A 25,469-nucleotide genomic window follows, 5' to 3' on the forward strand; every position below is an offset into this window, starting at 1 on the left:
GTTTTGGACACTAAACAGCATGATGCCAAGCAACTCTTGGGTCAACAATGAAATCAAAACAGCGATTAAAAGATACCTGGAAACAAACAGGAACAACAACACTTCTATAAGAACCTCATGACAAGGATAAACTCTCACATTTCAATAATTAGTCTGAATGTAAATGGACTAAATGCACCACTGAAAAGACATAGGATGGGAAAATGGATAAAATATCATGAGGCAACAATATATCGTCTCCAAGAGACTAGTCTCACCAGAAAGGACACTTATGATGTTGATATTTCTTTTTATTTTACTGTGTTCTGAAAAGGTACGTGGCAATATTGCAATCTTACGAAATTTGTTTATGTTTGGTTTGTGGCCAATGATGTGGTTGATCTTGTAGTACGTTCCATGTGATGATGAGTAAAATGTATATTCTGTGGTCATTGGGTGGAGTGTTCTGTAGGTATCTATTAAGTCCATTCTTTCAAGAGTCCCAAAGAGGTTCCAGATCTCCTTGCTGATTTTTGTCTTGATGATCTGTCTAGTGAGTGGGATATTAAAATCCCCAGCTATGATAGTGTTAGAGTCAATCTCTTTTCTAAGTTTGCCTTGAAGCTGTTTTACAAACGTTGGTACTCCTCTGTTGGGTGCATATATGTTTAGAATGGATATTTCTTGTTGATGGATTGAACCTTTTATCATTACATAGCGACCTTCTTCATCTTAATTTTTGATAGCTTAAAGGGTATTTTGTCTGAGATTAAGATTGTAACTCCAACTTTCTTTTGTGTTCCATTCACCTGAAATTTTGCTTCCCATTCTCTTATTTTGAGTCTGTGAGTGTCCTTTCTGGTGAGACTAGTCTCTTGGAGACAATATATTGTTGCCTCATGATATTTTATCCATTTTCCCATCCTATGTCTTTTCAGTGGTGCATTTAGTCCATTTACATTCAGACTAATTATTGAAATGTGAGAGTTTATCCTTGTCATGAGGTTCTTATAGAGGTGTTGTTGTTCCTGTTTGTTTTTTGTGTTTCTTTTGAATTTGAGGTTGATATTCATGTGTGTTTTCATGTTTTTCCTGCATGCTTGTGAAGAATGTTGTTGTTCTTTTTGCCCTTTCTTCTGTGTTGAATACTTTCTTAAGTTTTTCTTGTAGAGCTGGTCTAGAGGCAGCATAAGTTCTTAGGGATTGAATGTCTGTGAAAGATTTTAATTCTCTCTTACTGATGAAGCTTAGTTTAGCTGGGTAGGTTATTCAGGGTTGAAATTGATTATCTTTGAGAACTTTGAAGATTGAGTTCCAAGCTCTCCTAGTCTGAAGGGTTTCTGTAGATAAACCTGCTGGTTTTCTAATTGGTTTTCCCCAGTAGGTAGTCTGAGCTTTATCTCTTGCTGCCTTTAGGATTTTTTTCTTTTATACCTACTTTGTTTAGGCGAATTATTATGTGTCTAGGAGTTGGTCTTCTCATTTGTTGTCTTTCAGGGGTTCTCTGAATCTCTTATGTTTGAATGGTTGCATCACTGATAAGATGAGGGAAGTTTTCATGGAATGTTTGTTCCAGGGTGAACTCTGTCTCTTTCTGCTACAAGAAGTTCAATTACTCTTAGGTTCAGCCTCTTGAAGTAATCGCTCATCTCTTGAAGGTTTCATTCTGTCTTTTTAAGCTTCTTTTCTATGTTTTTGACAGTTTGGGTTAGTTCTATATTTGGTTCTCAAGCTCTGACATTCTATCTTCTGCTTGGCTAATTCTGCTTTCCATACTTATCAGTCTGTAATTCATTTCATTCACAGTATTCCTTACTGGTGCTATCTCAATTATCAACTCCTTCCTATTTTTCTCTTGTCTCTCCTCAATTCTTTTTATTCTCTCTATTAATGTCTTGATGTCTGGGTTTGCATGTGACCAGTCATTCTGGTGCCTCTTCATTGTTTGCATTCTGAAATCTGTTTTCTCAGTGTCTGAATTTCCAGGGGTTTGTGAGAGACTCATATTCTTCTTTTGGCTTTTCTTCATTTGTGTAGATTTTCCTCTCCCCCACCTCTCACTTGTTCTCCTCCTCTTCTTTAATTCTGTTTTTCAGTTATGGCAGGGTTATTTTTACTTCTTTTTCCTCAGTCTCCTATTCTTCCTTATGTGAATCCTCTGGCATTGTCCACTTCTGAAACTGGACTGTGGGTTGAGGGCTGGACTTTTTGCAGTTTTGGGATTTAGTTGAGGGGGAGCTGTGATTCAGAATCTATCTGCAGATCCCACTATCCACTGACAGGTGTATAAACACCCTGGAACCTACTTCCCACTGTCTTACAATCTGTCCATGCAGTGGGGTTTTAGGTTTGCTCCTTGGAACAAAATGAGGTAAGAAAAAGGAAAATACTGGAAGAAGGAAGGGGAGGGGGTCAACAGGAAGGTGGAGTGAGAGAAGAGTAAGGGGAAAAACAGACAGACATACCAGCTAACAAATGAAAGGAGACACAAAGACAGAAAAGAGAAAAAAAAATCCTAGAGCATACAGGTAATCTCACAAACACACAGTCCAACAAAATCCTGCCTATTGATGTACTCTTCCCCTCCACAAACAGGGAGTCTAAAGAATAGAAAGAAGAAAGAACAAAAAAAATCAATAAAATAAAAACAAAGCAAGTATAAAAACATTATCAAAACCAGAAAGAGAAAAAAAAAACCTAAAATAAAAAGCAAGCAAAAGTGAGCAAAACAAAGTCAAAAAGCAAAAATAAAAAATAAAAACAAGGAATCAGACTGGCTCTGAGGTCCTTCCTGTATGTCCAACATCCTTTCAGCTCAGATCTCTAGCCCCTCTCTTCTGTTCTTATCGAAGAAGATAAGGTTACTCATAGCTTGCCTACTTTGGGAGGGGAGCCTACTTTGGGGGGGGTGAGCCAGATCTGGGTTCACTCAGCTTGCTGTCTGTCAGATCTGAGTTGTCTGTGTCTGATTCGGCCTGGGGGAGGGGCTTCTGTCTCTCCCCATTTGATGAGATTACCTTAGGCAACAAGTTGGAGGCTTGCACAGAGCTGGGCGGGCCAATGCAAATCTCTGCCTGGTCCTGGGTCAAAGAAAATGACTGTGGTGGGCGGGTCTTCACTGGGCATGGACTCCTCTCTGGCTTTCCCAATCCTCTCTCTCCACTAATGAGATCTGGGGCTCCAGCTGATCAATTATGACAGGTGATGGTATGGGCCAGGCCTCAGGTGATGAAAATCAGCTAGATTCAGCAGGCTTTTCTCAGGTGTGTTCCCGCCAGCAGCAGACAATCCTGTGAGTGATCTTGCCAGTTGTGCTCCAATCTCAGGGTGGTGGGGGCTTGCAGTCACCCTCAGAGGGGGATCTGGGAGCATGCACCCGAGTATCCCCTGAGACGGACTTTCATGCTCTCACCAGCACCCACCCACTAGCTCACAGAGTCTTTATGAACACTTGCCTCCACGGAGACTCTTACAGTCTGACCTATTGGTTACCATCTTAAGCTCTGCCCTCAGGTTCCCTTATTAATGTTATGTGTCCCCAGCCCTCCCTTGGCAGTTTCTGGCTACTGCCAATCCCTTTCTTATAGTATTATGATAAATGTTCAGGGTCCACTTATGAGTGAGAACATGTGGTACTCAGTTCTTTGTTTCTGTGATAAATCACTGAATATTACATACTCTAAATCCATCCAAGTTGCTGCAAAGTCCATAATTTTGTTCTTTACAACTGCATAATACTCCATTGTGTATATGTACCAATTTTTTTTTATCCAGTCCAGTTTTGATGGGCAGCACGGTTTGTTCCAAGTTTTTGCTGTTGTAAATAATGCTGCAATAAACATGCATGTGCAGGCATCTTTCTTGTAGAGTGATTTAAGTTTCTCCGGGTATATTTCCAGAAGGGGGATTCCCAGAAGGGAGATTCCCAAAAGGGGATTGCTAGGTCATATGGTAGGTCAATTTCTTTTTTTTTTAAGAATCACGACATTGTTTTCCATAGAGGCTGAACTAGTTTACATTCCCATCCACAGTGTAGAAGCGTTCCCTTTTCTCTGAGTCCTTGCCAGCATCTGTTGTTTTTAGTTTTATTAACTATGACCATTTTTATTGGAGTTAGGCGGTATCTCAATGAGGTTTTGATTTGCATTTTTCCAATGATTAGTGAGGTTGAGCACTTTTTCATGTGTCTGTTGGAGGCCCATATATCTTTTTTTGAGACGGGTCTATTCATATCTTTTGCCCACTTTTTAGTGGGGCTGTTTTTGTTTTTTTGTTTTTTTTTCTTTCAGCAAGTTTAAGTTGCTTGTAGATCCTGGATGTTAGGCCTTTGCCAGAAATGCAGTTGACAGATATTTTTTTCCAATTCTGTGGGCTCTTTCCCCACTTTCTTGATGTTTAATTTTGCTTTGCAGAAGGTTTTCAGTTTGATGAGGTCCTACTTGTCTATATTATCTCCTATGATGTGGGCATTTGGGGTTTTGATCAGAAATTGGTTGCCTATTCCAATTCCCATAAGGGTGTCTTCTACATTTTCTAAAATTCTTAAAGTTTGGGGTTTTACATTTAGGTCTTTGATCCATTTGGAGTTGATATTTGTGTATAGTGATGGGTAGGGATCCTGTTTAATTCTTCTGCATATGGTCAGCCAGTTTTCCCAGCACCATTTACTGAATAGGTTCTCCTCTCCCCAGTGGTTGTTGTTAGAGGCTTTGTTGAAGATGAGTTGGCTGAGAAATTGCAGTTTTGCTTCCGGAATCTCCATTCTGTTCCATTGGTCTGTATGCCTATTCTTGTACCAATATCAGGTGGTTTTGATTATTGTAGCCTCATAATAAAGTTTAAAGCTGGAAGTGTGGTAACTCCTATTTTGTTTCTTTTGCTAAGGATTGTTTTGGCTATACATGGTCATTTATGTTTCCAAATGAATTTCTATATTGCTGTTTACAGGTCTAGAAGAATGATGTTGGTAATTTAATGGGTATAACATTAAATCTGTAGATTGCCTTTGGTAGTATGGGCATCTTAACAATGTTGATTCTTCCAATTCATGAGCATGGAATATTTCTCCATTTGTTTGGTTATCTTTGACCTCTTTAAGTGGTGTTTTATAATTTTTGTTGCAAAAATCTTTCATTTCTCTGGTTAGGAAGATGCTGAGGTTTTTCATTTTTTTCGTGGCTATTGTGAATGAAATTGTGCTTTTTATTTGGTTCTCTGCCTTCTTGTTTTTGGTGTATAAGAATGCATCTGTCCTTTGCACATTTATTTTGTACACTAGACTCTGCCAAAGTCTTTTATCAGTGCAAGGAGGTTTGGGACAGATTCTCTTAGATTTTTTGAGGAATAGAATCATATTGCCAGCAAAAAGGGATAACTTGACTTCTTTTCCTATTTGGACACCCCTGGTTTCCTTCTCTTGTCTGATTGCTCTAGCTAGGACTTCCAACACTATGTTGAACAGGAGGGGTAAGAGTGGGCAGCCTTATCTTTTTCGGGTATTCAGGAGAAATGCTTCCAATTTCTGTCTATTTAGAAATATGCTGGCTGTGGGTTTATCATAGATAGTTCTTACTATTCTGAGGCATGTTCCCTCTATGTCTAGGTGTTCCAGGGTTTTTATCAAGAAGGGATGCTGGATTTTATTGAAAACTTTTTCCGCATCTAATGATATAACCAGGTGGTTCTTGTTTTTACATCTGTTGATGTATTTAATTACATTTATGGTCTTGTGGATGTTGAACCAATCCTGAATCCCAAGGATGAAGCCTATTTCTTCTAATCCTATACCATCCTTCCAGCAAAAATGATTGAAATACAAATCAAAATATTATATCAGTAGTTTTCTATGGCATTCTTAGCCAGAGTCGGAAGTCATAGATCTTTAATCTAAAATCATTCAAGCAGGGAGGTAAAAATTATAACATGGAGTGTCAGAAAAATCACAAATTTATTTACTACAGAGCCTAGAAATGAAGTAGATTTGCTGATATCAAAATGTCTTAATCCAGCAATATGGGGCAAAACATAAAATGGAGATAAAAGGTTGCTTTTTTTTAATTAGTGACTTTGCAGGTCAGATAAAATTTTGTATCCATAATCTAAAAATATACCTAAAAACCTAATCATAATCATACTGTTTTTATTGCATATAATATTTTGGTAATTGTGAACATGCTGGAAAAACCTTTATATAAATAATAAATATGTATAAAATTTCTAACAACATAATTAGTAAGCTTTTCAATAAGACGTCTAATAGTTCAATAAGTCATATCAGGAGCTTACCATTGTTTCTAATTACACGAGTCTGCTGCTTTATCTGATCATTTGGCACACCAAAAACTTCTATAATCACTAATGTGTTAGTTTTGTTAGATGACGAGTTAATAATAGGCAACTGGATACCACTGATGAGCTGTACAAATGTATATAAATGTAAGAATTTAGAAGAATACCAAACTATATCACCAGTTAATTTCAAAGTAAAATGATATATTTCAAAAAAAGTTCATAGTCTCTAAGTGAGTTTTCACAAAAATTGAAGCTAAAAAATCAGGCAAATTTTGAAGTTTAATTTCTTCATTTACAAATATCAGTAGATAAATACCAAGAATATTTCCAAATCATTCTATTTTACTGAAATGTAATTATAGTTAAATCCACAATGTCCAAGTTTTATGGTTTACTAACATATTTAATGTATTTGGTATGCCCCCCTTAATGTAATTTAAGTTGAGTTATTTTGATAATATGTACTATTTTCAAATTCATGTTACATATGATATAAAAAATTAAAATCAATATGAATATTACTTCTCAAGTGTAAAAAAACACTATATAATTTCCCATTATAGCATTTTCTGATGGTAGATTTTGTGCTTAAATAACTTATGAAATTTTACATTATTCATTTATATATATATTATTATGATAAATAGCCTGAGTCTGACAAAATCAATTTCTTCATGTGTTTGCTAGGGACTGGGTATTATAACAATACCTAATAAAGTAATTAATAATGGTTTTATTTGGCCTTTTATTAACTAGGTTAACTTTTGAAGCAAAAATTTGTTCTACTTTAAGAAACTAAATAAGCACAAAAAATTATATTTTAAGTTTACTAACTTAGAGTAAGAGATGGAAGATATAAACCTAAAAATGCAGTTATATAAATTGAGACACATTCCAATTTCTGAAGATTATATAAAAATAAACAAGTAATTCAGTTTGATTAAAAAAAGAAATCAGGAAAAAATAGGATGGAAGGAGGGAGGGAGGAGTGAGGGGGAAGAAGAGAAAAGAAAAATTGTGAATGTGTAATTTTTCTTTTCCTAATTCTACACACTAGCTGGAAGCCAAAGTGACTGTGCAAATATTTAGCAATCGGTATGGAATGGGCATCAAGCATTCAGCATAATTAGACATCAGAATAGTTACAGCAGTAGCCATAAACATATAATACACTAGTCCTAAATACATACCTAAGTACAAAACAGCTAAATATCACTCTGCAGATAATAGACCCTTACCAAAATAGAAAAGATTCAGCTTGGTGCACCTAATTCTAAAAAAACTATTGTCTAATTTAGAAAAACATAACAGAACAGGAGAACCGTAAGAAAATGTAGGAACTAATTGTTAAATAATTTGTAAACTCTAATTCACAAAGCTCTTCCAGAAGCCACTGTGGAGGGAGGGATGTCAAACAGAAAGCCCTCTCTGGTCAACCAGAATAGCTCTGCTTTCATTCATTGGCTTTACACATAAGATTTTTAATTTATTAGGTGGTTTCATGGTTTTTATACATTCAAAAATAATTTACCTAGACCAAACCTCTCAGTTTGCAGATGACAAAGAGTAAACTAGAAGTGTTGAATACTTTCATCAGGCACATAAGAAAACTGACCCCTAACTTCCAGGTCAAGTCCTCCACAATTTGTGCTAGTCATAAAATAATCACAAAGATCCCTAGAATAATCAAAGCAAAAAAAATGACTCGTGGCAGTAATCTTTAGCTCTGCCTGTTTCACTCCGTGTCATTCACACCTCAACACAAGACTCCTCAGAACACAAACATGTGACATTTGTAAGCATCTGTGCACACTACTAACATCTACCTTCACTTTATCAATAAAAGAGCACATATGTTTCCTTTGCTATTCTCAGCAGGAAAAAGCAATCATTCACTCAATAAACCTACATGAGTTGAGCATGGGTGGGCTCCTTGCAGTACAGGCTTCCTCCACTAGGTAACTGTTCCAGGAATTCGCTGGCATCAGTCTACCAGCTAGCATTGTTGTGAGAGACTGAGTTAGGCTTCAGTGAATTTTTTTTCTTTGTGAGATTCTTTTAATGCTTTTGCCCATTTCATGATGAGTGATTTATGCGTGCACCTGCCCACACCTCACTAAGTGTTTAGTAGTTTTTGACCAAAAACAGCGTGACCGCCATGCCCCCACCTCCCTATTCACCTGCTCATGCCCCAAGCAAGTTTTTTGTTTTTGTTTCCCCAGATGAAAAGAGTCCTCAAAGGGAAATGGTTTGCCCATGTGGAAGAGGTGAAACAAAAAATGACAGAAGCCCTAAAAGGCATCAAAATTGATAAGTTCAAAAACTTGTTTTGAGCAATGGAAAAAATATCTTAATAGGCATATTGCAGTGAACAGAAAGTACTTTGAAGGCGACTGAAATTTAAACATGTAAGAATAAATACACAATTTTTTATAAATAAATTCTGGGGTTTTTCCGGTCCCTGCCCCCCAAATACTTTGTGTCAGGCACAGTGAATAAGGATTGGACAAAACACAGCTCTTATCCTTAAATAATTTTCAGACAAATGGCTGAGAAGGACAATTAACAAGTAAATAAATGATTATCATATAGTGTAATAAATGTTATTGTATTTATTAACATACATAGGGCATTATCACAAAAAAACCTATAAAAAATAAGCACAACTAACCTATCCTAGGAAAATGTTTCCAAAAATAAGTGATTCCTAAGTCTTGAAAAGTGAGTCAGAATGTAATAGACAGGTGAAGAGGGGACAAATAGTCCAGTCAGAGAAAAAATATGCAATTTATGAAGATGAATCATGATCAGAGAAGGATCCAGCTTCTATATGGTTATAGAGTAGGGTGAAAGGCTTGAAGTGATGAGACATAGGGCTAGACAAGAAGGCCATGGCCTGACTAACACAGCAATTAAGAGACAAATAAATATTAAGTATGCATGATCTAAGTGGCATTGTAGTAAAATCTCTCTGGTCAACTTGTGGAGGATGGCACAGAAGGACTAAGACAAACTACCTGAAACCTTTAGGAAGTCAAAGAAATAGACCTGATGATAGGTAGTAAATTCTCTAAACAGGACAACAGCAAAGTAGGTTAAGCCAAGAGAATGAATAAGGAAGACATTTAGGAGTACAATAAATAAAATTTAAAGATGGTTTATATATGAGAAGTGAAGATGTAGAAGATTAGAATGGTTCCCAGTTTCCTAGTTTGAGCTGAGTGGGGGAATGGGAACATTCACTGATACTTAAATAAAATAGTACAAGTAGATTTGACAAGGAAGGGATGTTCAAGTTTCAATATTTTAAGTTTAACAGGTTGGTGGTTAAACAAGTAGGAATGCTAAGTAGGCTATTGAAATATGCCTTCAGATTCCAAAAATGAGGTTAGATTAAAAATTTGAGCATTTTCAAGGATGAAATCATAAATGTTTTTATAACAGAACCCAAGTAGAATATTTAGTTTGAGATGAGAATTAAGAAAAAGCTTTAGGGTAACTCACTTGGGTCCCCTCCCACTTTGGGAGCTTTTCTGTCCTCTCAATAAATCCTGCTTTCTTAAAAAAAAAAAAAAAAGAAAGAAAGAAAAAAAGAAAAAGCTTCAGTTAGGCAGCATAAATATTTTAATGACAGGTAGAAAAAAGAGGAACTCATAAATGAAAATGAGAAAGAATCACTTGGGAGGTAGGGAAAAAAAAGAGCACAGACAGGAGATTTGTGTGGAGTAGGGAGGGATCTTCAAAGTGGCTGATTTGCCTCTTCTTCTTAGATCAACCATAAAAAAATACAAAAAGGACGCCAATGCCCACATTGTAATAATATTACAAAGTAAGCTCAATAGCTAATACCTTGTCAGATTCTAGAAAGAATGTTAACCAATCAATTGTGGGTTGCATCAGCTGTCGTAGACCATGTCTGCCTATCCACTATGTGCTCCTACTTTAGAATCACAAAATCTTTAACAGCCAATAGAAAAGTCTGCAACATACCTCATGGCACTGTCTCCTGCAAGAGCCAGGGTCTTTGCAGTCCTGTTCATTTTTGATAGACTCTCTTCCACGTTAACTTTTGGAAAACAACTGTCAAACCTTCTATCCTCAGCTGGGATTAAATGGCTGGAGCACGAAGCAGGTGAGTGTGGTTTCCCAAATCTCATGATGTAGTGACGGTGGGGGAAGGAGCTGAGCTAGGAAGAGTCATGGGAGAAGCACACTCTGAAGGCCTCAGCATTTCCTGCAGAGTCACCACCAGATAAGGGGGAGCAGTGGGACACTCACAGCCAGCAGTGCCAGAAGAGCTTCACTAAGTAATGACATGAGACACAATAATCTGGCCAGGGACAGCAGCATAGGTTTTTACAAAAATTTCACAATAGAATCTCAGATGGTTTATATGGTTCTGGGAGCAACTAGTAAAATAGGAAGAAAGACCAAAGAGACCATATCCACCCTATTTATTTGCAAACAACAGGTACAGATACAGTCTAAAATACAATTACTCATAATTAAACGGGGAGAAAAAGCAACTAGAGGTTTTTCAAACATTCAGTGGCATTGTAAAAAGGAAATAAACATAGCACTTAGGTTACAAAAAAAAAAGAGGTTTTGAAAAGCCTTTACTAATGGAAACAAATTATAGGCAACTGTTTTTGCATTCAACACAATTATACAGGAGGTAATAAGAACAAAACATGAAATAATAAGGCAAGAGTACGGGGGAAGGGTGCAGGGCATGATATACACAGAAATAAAAGGAAACAATATGAGGTAAGCAACAATTGGGAAAAAAACTAAAAATGCAGGAGAAAAAATATTACCTCTATGTTAAAATCAATAAAGAATAAAACTGACTACAGAATCTGAATCATCAATGCAAAGAATAAACGTTAAAAGCTCTCCCAAAATGTAGAGGAAAAGGGAACATGACAAAATAGACACAAATTAGTAGCCATAGAGGACAGATACCAGAGAAAGGCATATAGATACTTTTTCTTTAAGTAATCAAATCATATTCAGAGATATGTGAGGAAAAATATTGAATTACAAAAGTCTAACACTGGAGATTAGGAAAAGAAAATAGTTCCTAGAATTTCTTGGTAAAATTCTTTAAAGTAAAAGGAGGAAAAATGGCATAGTCACAAGGTAATTTGTGGGCTGAACTGAGACCTCTCTATCATGATATTCAATGCCTAAATACAATAAAATGATACAAATAGGACTTGGAGAGGAGAATATTTTAGCCTCAATATTTCTATTCACAGGCGGATAATTATTCTTGCAGAAATGTAACAGGAAAACATGTTTCAGATACAGATTCTGAAGTACCACTCACCTATAATACTTGAAAAGATTAACAGAAATGTAAAAGGCATTAAAGCAAATCAATGAAATTCAGAATCCTAATGTAGCACTATCTAGTTCATATAACCAAAAAATGTAAAACAAAAGTTATTATTCTTACCCTTATTGTAAGTGTAATTGGGCTGGTGTCTTTTACTTGATTTGGGCTAAAGTTTGATTTAACATCTCTTAGGAATTGTGGTTTTAAAATATATCCAGAACTGCCATTATCCAAAAATTTCCCATTCTGTAGGTCCATAGGCAGACCAGGGGTCTGGAAATTTAAAGCCACTGTGAGAAAGAAGTATTTTGACATTGTATGAGCATAATAAAAGAAATACTTTAATTTTTAATTAAATGTTAAATTTTAATTAAGTCAAACATTTAATGAAATCTAATAATGGATTATATATCTCCAAGTGCTCTATGAACAAGCATCATTAGCCTAATAATTCATGATTTTTAAACTTTTTTCCTCCTGCTATGTTTATATTAATGTGTATTGACAGGTTGCAAAATTTAATCTGTAAATTAAATCATTATTCAAAACCTTCGAGTAAAGAAATAAAAATGGTACCTGGTATAGATTACAGAATAGCAATGTACATGTCAGTTAACATTTAAAGAATTTGAGAATTACAAAAATCAGTACATTTAATGCAGGAATGAAGACACCAACTACATCATAAACTTTCAGATTCAAGAACTGCTGCTGTCACTTGAGAAGAAAGTGAGAACAGGATGAGTAACAATTATGTACTTCAATATAGGCTGGTAAGTAGTCACCTAGACTGTAATGCCCTCCATCTCCCACCTGTTCCCTCTCCTCTCCTCTCTTCTCAAACCTATGTTCCTTGCCACATTCAGAAGAAGAAGAAGAGTTAAGGCCTGGCACTTTGTAACTGCTTAGTGCAGTGCTGTACTCGCTGTGCAGTTTGGAATAAAAAGAATCTAGTGAGGACAGAAACAAAGCTGTGCAATCTCATTCACTTTTCAAGACTATGTATGTCGAAGTTCATAGAAAGCACAAATGATAGAGGTCACCTGACCTGAAGAGGCCTTAAGCATATCTTTCAAGCAAAGAATTGAATCTTCAATGTCCTCTGATGTCCATTTTTGTTTTATTGTTCCCTTCCTCTACCACACATACCCCATGCTAACTTCTCATGAATTTAACCCCCATGCCCAGTCCTCACCTAGATTTGCCCTTTCTAACCCATTAGGAACGACTTCAACTCTTAAAAATTAATGATTCACCATTAGTGCCTGACCCTAAAGCCCGGGTCAAAATATCTTCATAGGAAGACTTCTTCATGAATTTTTCATAAATTCATAAAAATTCATTTTATATTACTTTTGCAAACAACTCAATATCCTACATAACATACCCATTTGACAACCTATATTCCAAAATTCTTGAGGATTAAAATTAGAAGAGTCCGCTCTTATTGCTTTGGGATATATTCTGGTAATGAACTTCTTGGTGTGAAAAATAAACTCATGGACTGAAAAACAAATTATTAAGTCATTGTGAAAGATTCAAAATAAATTAAATAAGCTACTATTTCTATATATATATCATATAATTCTATAATAGAGTCAATACTTTTATATGTATTATCTTCTCAAGAATATGTATGACTCATGAAAATCAAAATAAATTCATGCACTTGTGTTTACAGTGTAATCAGTTACCAAGACATTAACAATAATTGTTTTACACAATTTATGTACACTGATCATCCATTTGAGGAAAAAATGGATTAGGTAATTTCTATTATTTCACATCCAAATTAATTTTACTTTGATATAAAAATACATAAAATTCAAAAATAAAATGTTTTTTCAAAACAGAAGCAGCATCTTTTCTTATTGTGTTCATTTTCACATTAGGACAGAACCACACATAAGTCATATAAAGCTGTATGATTCTCAGGGCTGAAAGGGACCTTAAAGTTATCTATTTCACCTCCTAACCTCTTCATTCCAGCATCTTCTCCCAAAATTCATTTATTCTCTGTTTACATCACTCCATTGAAAAACTCACTATTTCACAATACTTTTAATTATTGCAAGTGTTTTCCTTACTTAGATAATGTCCATGTACTTATAGTTTATATATATACATACATGTATAAACACACACATACAGTATGAGTTTTTATATATGTTCTTTATGTTTCTAAGTATCTTTTCTATTTAAATCACTTGAGATTCAAAACAAATTTATACTATTTACCATTTGACACCACTTCCAATTTTTGAACACAAATTTGTTGTTTCTCCAAAGTTATTCTTCTTTTACTAAACAGATCCTATTCATACAATCATTCCTATTAATATGGTGACCAGTTATGGAACAGATGGGCTCATGACCCACTATATTTGCTAGTCAAACTAGAATAAAATCATTTATCTTCCTATTTTCTAGAAGTATAATCAAGTTTAAAAAAAGCTATTTTTATCAATATCTATTTTTTTTTAAAGTTACACACTCCTTGAGATAGTTGGTTTTGAAACCACTCATGTATAAATGTAAAATGAGTGCCCAAGTATCAAGCTTCCTTATCTAGTCCTAAGGGATGTCTGTCCTCAGGCAAAACACATACTCTCCTAGGTCTTAATGTTTCCCATCTACAAAGTGATAAATATAAATGATCACTAAAACCCTTATCATAATATGATTTTGTTACTTCTGAAATCAACCTTTAGAAATTAAACACGTTTGGTATTACAAATGCAATTCATGTTCATTTTTAAAATAGGAGAAAATCAAATAAGAAAAAAAGAAGAAATCAAAGCACGTGTAATATAATATCACTCAATTAATAACTACTGATAGCTCTTTAATACATATATTTCCACTTTTTTGTAAGCATAAACTATTGTTTAATCAAATAATATTGTTTATTCCCTTTTACAAACTTCCATTTTTTACTTACTAAAATAAATTCAATAATATTCATCTACAACATTATTTTTAATGACACTTGAAAAGTTTATAATAATAGTAGGCATCCTTACAGTTAAACCTTTGCTGACATCTTAATCATTTACTATTGACTTTTGGCGCAAGAAAAATGCTCTATACTATTTCCAAGAGATGGTGATTTTATACTTTGTTGCTACTCAAAAGTATCCGAGCTCTTTCTAATTGTTTTGCAAGTGTTTAATATTATGAGAATTAGAGAATTATAATTACTTTTGCTGCACCTGGAGGTCTTGTCCTCATTTTTAAAAAAACAACTATCTAATAGTTTGTAGGAACAGAGGCTAGTAAAGCAGATCATTCAAACTCTTTTAGCCATACCTTACAGTAAGAAATACATTTTACATCATAACCAATACACACACACAACATGCACAATTGTTTCATAAAACAGTACTTACTACTTATAATATACACTTCTCTATTTTGTTCTACACACTCGATCATATTCTATTATTTATCTGTACTGCAGATCTACTAAACCGATTTTTGGTAACAACCCTAGCACCAGTGACCAGCCCAATGTGGTTAATTATTAAATTATTTAATAATTAACTTGAGTTGCACTTCCCAACTCAAGTCAGTTGCAGGTGCTAATTTTCCTGCTGTGGTGTTTTTACTCACAATGATAGATAAAAAACCTTCTGAGAAGCATTTGTAGAGTCATCTGGTTGTTAAGTTACTAGCTAGTTGCCTATTCCAGTTTAAATTTGGGACATTCCCTACCATATGAGTATGAGAAGGAGGTGGGGTCTGCTTCCAAAACTCTTTCTCTAGCACTGTTTCACCTTGGGCACTGCCAAACAAATAATCACCTCAGATTTAGAACCAGAAGGCAGATAAAAGAAAATGCAGAGACAGATGGTACCTCTGGGGGTATGCAGTGGTCCACGCTCTGCACAGCCAACTGATAATCTGACCTAGGCACCACTTTCTCCCTCTCCTTCACCTTATGTATAGAGCCTCCAGTCTAATTAACTCTACCTCTTCGAAACTTATTAAATCCACAAAGTTCACCCTGTCTTCATTCTCACTGCCATAAACTTTTATTGCTTCCTTCCAACCTGCAGTCTCACCTTTGACTGCTATCAGGGGCATCTTTCAGAAACACAGTGATCACACCACTCCTGAGATTTCAGTCTTCTCCTGCTCACATTTGCTCTCAGGATACAGCTGAAGCATCTTGTAATCTGCTTCTCCTGCTTCTACAGCCCTGTCCCTGCTGCTTCATATACACTGCTTAGCAGCCCATTCACAAAAATGTCCACACCAGACATCCTCAATCAAAATGTCATGACTTGGATGAGCTAATTAGTAGCTAAATTCTATGAAATAAAACTTAATGTAACCTGAGGCATGTTATCCCCTTATTTAAACACCTCATCTGTTTGTATCATAAAAATTTACCTTTCAACTTTGAAAGTTTTCGGGCTTGTGACTCCCCAATAGAATTATTTTCATTAAATTGTTGATGCAGTCTTGAATATTGAAAATTTCTGAACTTCTCAGGTTTAGTATAAATGACAAGATCAGATAAGGCCAGAGCAATTTTTACCTTCCTGGTCTAAAAATAAAATGCAGTTAATTTCACATTTTTACATTAATCATTCAAAAAAATCTTTTCCAATAAAGAAAACATGCTTTCAAACGGATGATTTTAGTATTTTCATAAGATTATCTCCTCAAAAACTATTTGAATTAAGTCAATGTGATTACTTTTTTATAACTAAAATATTTCATGTTAATGTAAACTAGCTTAAATGTAAAATCCCAATTAATGTAATAAATATTAAGGATCACAATTATTACTATTTTTCCCTGAAGATCTTAATTTATTTTCATGAATTTTACAAATTTAGGAATTTTAGTCATAAATAAGTATATCTCTTGAGCTAACATTTTAGAATGACTTTTATTATATAGTGAACATTTGTCCTTTTTTCAACCCATCATCTACTTTCATCACATCTACTTTACACCTGTTATCCACTTTCCAAGTTTTATTTTGGGAAAACATTCCTTGCTTGTGCTCAATCCCAGTATGGATTATGAAGTCTGGACCTGACTAAGCAGAGTTTTGCATTCTCTAAGCAATAGGAATGGGTTCAGGGATGTGCGTGTTCCTGGATCTGAACCAATGTACAAAAAAAAGTTGCTTGCTCTACTGAGAGATAGAGATTCCTCTGGATTTGAACCTGAAATGAAATAAAGCTGAATTTGTGCAATAGTCTTACACCAATACAAAGAAAGCAGGACCAAAATTGGGGAAGGAACTAAAGTTCTGTTGGCTTTGAGACACTATACCAAGTCATTCTTGAAATTAAAATCCTTTTCACTGAACTTTTCATTTATGTAGGTTAACTAATTATCATTTTGTTTAAACCAGCTGGATTGGTTTTAGTCATATGCAACCCAGTAAATGTTTTTGTAATCACACTAATGTGTATATTTATAACACTGCCTATTATATACATTGATTTTCTTGTCTCTGTCTTTATTTGAGAAAAGAGAAATTATTTTGCTTATCTCTGTATCTTTTGCATTCTTCACAATGCCTAGTGCATAAGAGTGCATAATATTTTTGACCATAGAGAAAAAAAATGTAAACCCAGCTAACACAGGAAGAGGCAACTTTTAAAATTTCTCTTCCACTATCATTTTTTTTCAAAGTAAATTGTAAATGATAAGCTAGAGTTTTTGCAGGAAGGAAAAAGATTTTTCTCTCTAGAAGTGTTTTAATTCTCCATGAGTGAAAATATTAGAAAACTTTTCAGTCACTTGTATGATTTTCACAAAGTATCACCTCACCTTCTTTTTCTTGAAAAGTGTTACTCCGCGTGCCTTTTTTGCCTCAGTTTCCGTGTCTTGATCGTCTTTTAAAATATTATCAGATATTTCTAATTCTTTGGATTCATCGTCCTCTAGATCCAGATCTGGCACTTCCTCTTCCCATTCCTCCACCTTACCCCGTTTGTCGGAACCTTTCCTTTCGTGGGTTTCCTTTAAGGTTCCTATTTTCTTATTCTTAACTAATACTTTGAATTTTAGTGCCTAAAGAAACAATTTTGAAAGAGAGATACAATTACGCATTTACAATTAAGTTTGCATTTAATTCATCATATTTTCAATTACCTTATAATACAAAATATGGTAGAGACCTATCTTTTCCTGAATCCCTATTCATACCTCATTAGAGGAACGAATACAGTGATATTATGTATTCACCCTGAGTCACCAAAAAATAAACCCGCTATGATTGGTATTTACTGTATGTGATCGCTTTTATATTCCACAAACTTGAAGTATGTAAGAAGTATACATATGTTAAAATACTACCCACATTATTGCAGTTAAAATATTACAAATTCTGGAAGTAAATGCTTCAGGTCATCTCTCTCTTACTCAATGTTAAAAAGTATTAAAGGAGATTAGATATGTAAAAATTTCTATCATAGCATCTGGCATTTAGTATAGACTCAATTAAAGATTTGGAAAAGCTCTTCAAATTTCTCCTGTATTACAGACAAGCATCAACATAACACTTTCTACCCATCAAAACTAGGATCAAAGCAAAATTTCCGATCAGTGCCATTTATCCTAAATTCAAAGCCTTTTGCTTCCATTTCTCCACTTAGTTAACTCCTGCTTTTTTCAAAATTTCACTAATCAACAAATATATATAAGTGCCTGCTCCATTATAAACAATGCTGAAATCTGGATTATGAAGCAAAGTTCTTGCTCCAAGGAGCTTTGACTGTTCCTTCCCCTTTAACATTCTCAGATATTCACTCTAACTACTACATCATTTTGGGCTTTCTCTCTCTCACTATGCACTTTATAATACTCTCTAATAATATGGCATCTATCAAAGCGAACTCTGCAGTCACACACATCAAGAGTATTATTGGGGGTGTTTGTGAAAGCGACATATTCCTAGTATCTGCTTCAAAATTATGGAATCAAAATCTTGAATTGTGAGGCCAGAATTAGGCCTCCTTAACAAGTCTCCAGCAATTCTTTTACACAAAACCTGAATGCCATATGAGAAGGTGACTTTATTACTAATTTTTCATTTACTCATTCTACTCACTTTAGGGAAGCTAAAATTTTAATGAAAACTATGTATTGGAACATTAAAAAATGAATTTATATATAATAAGAGAGGGCATTTTCTTCCCAGAAAGCTAAAAATTATTATAATTTCCAGAATTGGACCATGACTCTTAGGTTTCATCTTTGATGATATGCTACCAGCAATTTGCAGAAAGATCTTTAATATTTCTTTTCCATCACAATTGAACACATTTAGTCTGTGAGCATTCTTATGAGGTGAGTCATGACTTTTTCATTTGTCACATAATTTATTTTTTCTGTCTCAGTTCTATCATGAGTTTTATACCTCTTGTCACTAGTGCTACAACACTTTCATTTTTTAATTTTTCACTCATTTAAATACAATGTAAAAAGAAAGTAAAATTTTAGGACCTCCCAAATTTATTATGCCAAGGGGAAAAGTTAAACCCCAGAAACTGGCCGGGCTTGGTGGCTCAGCCTGTAATCCCGCACCTTTGGGAGGCTGAGGTAAGTGGATTGCCTGAGCCCGTGGGTTCGAGACCCGCCTGGGCAGCAAGACCTCATCTCTACAATAAATCAAAAAAATCAGCTGGGCTTGGTAGCGCATGCCTGTAATTCCGGCTACTCGGAAGGCTGAGGCGGAAGGATCGCCAGAGCCCAGCAGGCGAGGCTGCGGTGGTCAGAAGCAGCCACTGCACTCCAGTCGGGGCGACTGAGTGAGACTCCAACTCAAAAAAAAAAAATCCCGGAAATTTAGTCATGTAATATGGCTGTTTTTCTTCTCTGGTGTTTGACCTTTGTGTTGGGATGTTATACACTAACCAGACTCCTTATTCTTCATTCAAACTAGACTAAACGACATTAGAGATAAAGAACCATGTGACTGTTACCTTTTTACAATGGAATGTTAAGCAACTCCCTTAGAGTATAATCAATAGCAGCCAGTCAGATACACATTAGCTATAGTGTGGAAAATGTAAATCTGTTCAGCATCTTCATTTTTGCCTGTATAAGTGACTTTCATCTTCCCCACACAGTGAGCACCACTCATCACCATTCTTTGGTGTCTGTGTGTGTCCCCGACAGTTACCCTTATAACTTGCATTCGAATAAATTTTTAATTGAATCCCAAGTCTTTTGATTATTTTAAGTTGACAAAGATCATTAAAAATACAAAGGAGTGTATTCAAATATTTCAGCAACATTGCTATATTTACCCAAAATGATGATATATCCAAACTAAACTATTGGTTGCTTCCACACACCAGAAAAGAGTTTATTTATCTTCTGATAAAATTTGAGGTAAGAAGAAAGAGTCAAAGGAAACTAAGAAGGTGTGGCCAGAGAGGAATAAGAAAAGCCTAAAGAAAGTGTTGTTACAGAAGAAAGTGTTTCAAGGAGAGGAAAGAGGTACCCGCAGTATTGAATGTTGCTGAGGGAACGAGTCAGATGAAAACCGAAATAGGTCCACTAGAATGTATTGGTAAGAAAGTTTATGTCAATAAGACATTTACTGTGGAGCGGTTGACAGAAGAAGAGGAATTAGTCAAGTTGCTAGAAGATGAGAATATGTAAATTTAGTATTCCTGTGAGAGGAATACTCAAGAGACTGCTGAAAAAGGAAGTGAAATCCTGATGGTAGAGGTGGAGGGGTGCTTTTTCAAACCTAATACTTGGGTATGCAAATTAAGACAGAAAGGGGACCTAGAGAGAGGGTAATTAAAGAGCAGCTTGTAAAAGGGGGAAAGTGTTACCCAGCAGCTAAGATATTAGATAGGAACTCTATTCATAGTCTAGACTTTCAGCCTCTATTTTAGCCTTTTGCCTATAAAATATACCAAATTCCTGGGGCCTAATACCAATTGTCTTCCAATTGTGGATCCATGAGGTATGACACACAATCAAAATGTGGGTTTTACATAGATCTCTATGTATTCTCTTCGTCAAAATATATTCACCTAAAAGCTCATGGGCACACTTCCTAGGCAACACATTGCAAAAGATACACCACTATGAATAATCAAAATTAAGCACTTTGGTCTCTAACCCAGTTTCATAGGCCAGCGTAACAGTGGCATGTCTTTATGTTTTGCTTTGTTTTTACTTAACCTGAGCTTCTCCGAAAATGTTACCTCTGGTGAAGGTAGTCTATCTGGAAAATCATCAAGCATATCAGAAAGCAGGGACTCTCCAAAAATAGTCTGCAAAATATCTGCCATCACTTCTTGTTGAGAAGGGGAGCAGTGATTTTCTAGAGACAGCACCACTGGGTACTCAGATGTCTAAAAAATGAACCATTACTATGGTTATTAATCAGAACTTCTAAATATTTTTAATGCAATTAATGTAAGTGCTTAATCTAAAACTTACTTTTAACGTTCAGTATCTTTGCAAAATAAATATTCTTTAAACTGAAAGTACTTTTGAGTTTGACTAAACAGGGGCCATTAAATACATATAAAAAAATTATTACTATTTACACCAAAAGTATAGGAAACAACTGAAGCATCCATCAGTGGATTCTTGTTTGAATAAATTATACCACATCTATATAAAGGAATAATATAGACTGATTAAGTTATATATGTACACGCATATTTATACATATAAAGTTATCTATAATCTTATGAAGAAAAGCAAGTTATCAAAGAGCAATATTCTATATTTTTATTTTTTATTTTTAAAATATACACATATTTAGATATTAAGAAGATATTTAGGTATAAGACAAATCTTATTACCACAGGTAAGCTGGGAGATTTATTAATTGAAGATGAGTCTACAAAGGTATATTCTGCCCTTTCTTACCAAACATCAAAATTTGCCACAAAATAGAGAAAAAGATATTTTTGGCTCTTATTCAATATTTTTTCTTTGTTTTGACTTCTTGTATATTTATCAGGGCACAAAGTTATCAACTTGTAAACAAGTCAGGGAATTGCAAGGTTTGCTGCATTTTCACAGATCTCAGAGTAGGACATATGATAACTTTCTAATGTATGAGTATATGCATTTCCTATGATTGCTGTAAGAAATTGCTACAAACTTGGAGGCATAAACAACAAAATGTATTATCTCACTGTTCTGCTCAACAGAAGTCTGACTAGAGTTTTCATTGGTCTAAAATGAAGCTTTTGGCAAGGCTGCATCCCTCAGCAGGCTCTAGTGGAGAATCTGTTTCCTGACTCTTCCAGCTTTTGGTGGCTGCCGACATTCCTTGGCTTGTTGCCACATTGCTATAATCTCTGTCCTCATCTTTACTTTGCCTCCTCCTCTGGTTTGACAAATCTCTCTCTAGCTCCTTCTTATAGAAGTACATATGATGGTATTTGGGGCCCACTCAGATAATCTCCCCACCCAGAGGTCTTTAACGTCATCACATCTACAAAGACCTTACCAAATAAAGCAACATTTACAGATTCCAATAATTAGAACCTATATCTTTGGGAGTCCTTAGCCTACTACAGTGACTTTCTCAACTATACAAACAGGCTAGTGCGTATGTCTACTGTCTCACTCAAACATCAACAGACTAGTGTAAAGTTCTTTCCAAATATAATAAGTTATTTGAGAGTGAGCAAAGTGATGATCCAGCAAGTGGATTCCTCCATGAAGAGCTGATTTCATTGGCATGGTAGGTTCATTTTTCTCTCTTTCTGGTTCCATCTCTAGGAAGATCCACTTGTCTTTCTTTTAGCCTCATTGACTTGTCAAAAGTGATGTTCAGAAGTTGGCTCTATTTAAAGCCAGGCAATGTTTGCAGCCTACTTCCTGACCAAGGACTGTTTTAAGGTTCACCCAAGAGTCAGATGTGTGGGAGTTTTGTGACAATAAAATTCTTTCAAAAACTTAGATTTTTTAAAATATATTTTTTCTAGTAAACTACACGCAACTAGACCCAAGGTCCTTTCCTGCTCATAGTTATCAAGTCTATTTAAATTCATATCCTCTCTTTCCCAAAGTAATAGAGATTTTCTTGAGTATAAAATCCAAACTTCCATCAGATCTATGCTGCAAAATTGTGTCATCTTGTTCAACTAAGAGGTCTCATTTAGTCTCTGTTGCTCAAAACTTTGTTTTAAATCTTACCTCCTCTTCTTTGTTTTTTTTAAAATAAATTTTGTTCTGTATATTTAAGAAATATATGTTATAGGATCAGTGTAGATAGTAAAAAGGTTACATAGTTAAGCAAATTAACATGTCCATCATCTTACATAGTTGCTATTTTTGTATACTTTTGTAGCAAAGAAAGCTAAAATCTACTCATTTTACATAAATACCATACACAGAACAATTTTATTTCCTATAGTCCTCATGTTTTACATTAGATGTCTAGACTCTTTCATCCTACATATCTGACCTACATATCTCATTTTCTCTCTCTTCCCTGGTAACCACTGTTCTCTATCTCTGTATATGTTATTTTATTTTTAGAATCCACATACAAGTGAGATCGTACATAATTTTCTTTCTATATCTGGCTTATTTCACTTAGCATAAAGTCCTCCAGACTCACCCATGTTGTGGCAAATAATATCTTGTTCTTTTTTTTAAGGCTGAATGATATTTCATTGTATATATGTACCACTGTTTATTTATCCATTTGTCTGTCAATGAACACTTAGGTTGTTTTCGTAAAGTGGTTATTGTGAATGATGCCGCAATGAGCTTGGCAGTGCAGGTATCTTTGCGAGTCAGTGATTTTGATTTGGGTACATGCTCAGAAGGGGGATTACTGGGCTATACAGTGGTTCTATTTTTAATTTCTTTAGAAATCTACATGCAGTTTTCCATAATGGCTGTACCAATCAACATTCTCACTAACAGTGTATAAGAGTTCTCTCTTCTCCACACCCTTACCAGCATTTGCTATCTTTTGATTTTTTGATAAGAGAACTTCTAACATGGTAAGAATGGGAAGGGATATCTCATAGGATTTTGATTTGTATTTCCCTGATGATTAATGATGCTGAGCACATTTTCATATACCTGTTGGCCACTTTTATGTCTTAGAGAAATGTCTATTCAAGTTTTGTTTTCTCGTTATTTAATTGGGTTATTTCTTTTTCCACTATTGAGTGGTATGTGTTCTTTACAAATTTTGAATATTAGTTTCTTATCAGATATAAGGTTTCCAAATATTATTTCTCAATTCATAGCTGCCCTTTCACTTTGCTGATTGTTTACTTATCTATTTAGTTTGATGTAGTCAATTTATTCTTCCTTTTGTGTCCTGAGTTTTGCTGTGATATTCAAAAAATTATTGCCAAGGCCAATGTCCAGGAGTTTTTCCTCTATGTTCCCTTCCAGGAGTTTTAAAGTGTCAATCTTTTATTTAGATCTTTTATTCATTTTGAGTTGGTTTTGTGTATAGTGTAAAATAAGGGTACAATTTCATACCTTAGCATGTGGAGATCCAATTTTCTCAGCACCGTTTATTGAAGATACTATCCTTTTCCCATTGTGCTCTCCCTGTGACCTTGCCAGAAATTAGCTGATCATATCTCTGGACTTTCTATTTTATTCCACTGATCTATATGATGTTTTTATACCCAGTACTGTATTAATTACTATAACTTTGTAATATAATTTCAAATCAGGAAATGTAATGCCTCCAAGTTTGTTTTTTGCTTTTGGAATCATTCTGGTTATTCAGAGTCTTTTATGGTTATATACAAAATTTAGAAATGTTTTTCTATTTCTATGAATAATGCCATTGGAATTTTGACATGAAATGCATTAAATTTGTATATAGCTTTAGGTAGGATGCACATTTTAACAATAACATATTTTCTGTTCATGAGCACAACATATCTTTCCATTTACTTGTGTCTTCTTCAATTTCTTTCATCAATGTCTTCAGTATACAGATCATTCACCTTCTTGGTGAAATTCATTTGTGGGTCTTTTTTAAGTCATTAGAAATAAGACTGTTTTCTTGATTTGCTTTTTAGTTAGGTCATTGTATATAAAATACTACTGACTTTTATATATTGATTTGGTATCCTTCAACTTTACTGAATTCATTTATTAGTTATAACAAGGCTTTTTGTGGAATCTTTGTATCCTGTCACCTGCAAATAAAGATTACTTCTTCCCTTCCGATTAGGGTGTCTATATCTCTTTTCTTATCTAATTGCTCATCTCTTGCTCTCCAGATTCTTAGAACCTGTAGGCTTTTCTCATCCTTGCAATGCCTTTAAATTTTAAGATTGTCTCTATTTTTTATTTTATTTTATTTTACTTTATTTTTCAATTACTTGCTCTAAGTTAAGTGAAGGAGTTAGCCAGGCAAATATTTGAAAAGAGTACGTCACATAAAGGAAATAGCTAGTTCAAAGGCTTTGAGATGTGTCTGAAAAAGACTAAAGAGGCCAGAGTGGCCCAGTGAACAAGGACAGAGTAGCAGGAGAATTCAGAGAAGTCATGGAAAACTGAGCACTTAGGGTCTTATGAGTTATCATACGGATTTTAGTTTTCATTTGCAGTGAGACCAAAAGCTTTGAGAAAGGGAATATCATAATCTGACATACCAGAAAGCCACTCTGCCTGATATGTAAGATGAGACTGCAGGGGGATAAGGAGAGAAGCAGGAACACAAGGGAAGAGGCCATTGCGATAACCTTAGTGAGAGGTGATGGTGGTTGACCAGGACAGTGACAGTAAGAATGGAAAGAAGAGAATTCAAGATGAATTATAAAAGCAGAGCCAAGAGGTTTGCTGAAAAATTGACTGAGGGGTCAATTAGAGAAAGAAAGAAAGGATGATATTTACAGTGATTTTGGCTTGAGCAAAG

At 34.9% G+C, this 25,469-nt stretch overlaps 1 protein-coding gene across 1 annotated transcript in view; it reads right to left on the reverse strand.

Moving 5' to 3' along the window:
- PLCZ1 (phospholipase C zeta 1) overlaps nt 1–25,469 on the reverse strand; it is a 57,471-nt gene that overhangs the window by 7,405 nt on the left and 24,597 nt on the right. Inside the window, exons 5-10 of the mRNA XM_008058581.1 lie at nt 20,806–20,955; nt 17,408–17,650; nt 16,007–16,163; nt 12,999–13,115; nt 11,732–11,901; nt 6,265–6,394 (exon numbers count right to left, since the gene is read on the reverse strand). Coding sequence (XP_008056772.1) covers nt 6,265–6,394; nt 11,732–11,901; nt 12,999–13,115; nt 16,007–16,163; nt 17,408–17,650; nt 20,806–20,955 — 967 coding nt within the window. The remainder of the gene's footprint in view (nt 1–6,264; nt 6,395–11,731; nt 11,902–12,998; nt 13,116–16,006; nt 16,164–17,407; nt 17,651–20,805; nt 20,956–25,469) is intronic.

Source organism: Carlito syrichta, unplaced genomic scaffold (assembly GCF_000164805.1).
Source record: "Carlito syrichta isolate Samal-C Ts95f unplaced genomic scaffold, Tarsius_syrichta-2.0.1 Scaffold303451, whole genome shotgun sequence".
Lineage (NCBI taxonomy): Eukaryota > Metazoa > Chordata > Mammalia > Primates > Tarsiidae > Carlito > Carlito syrichta.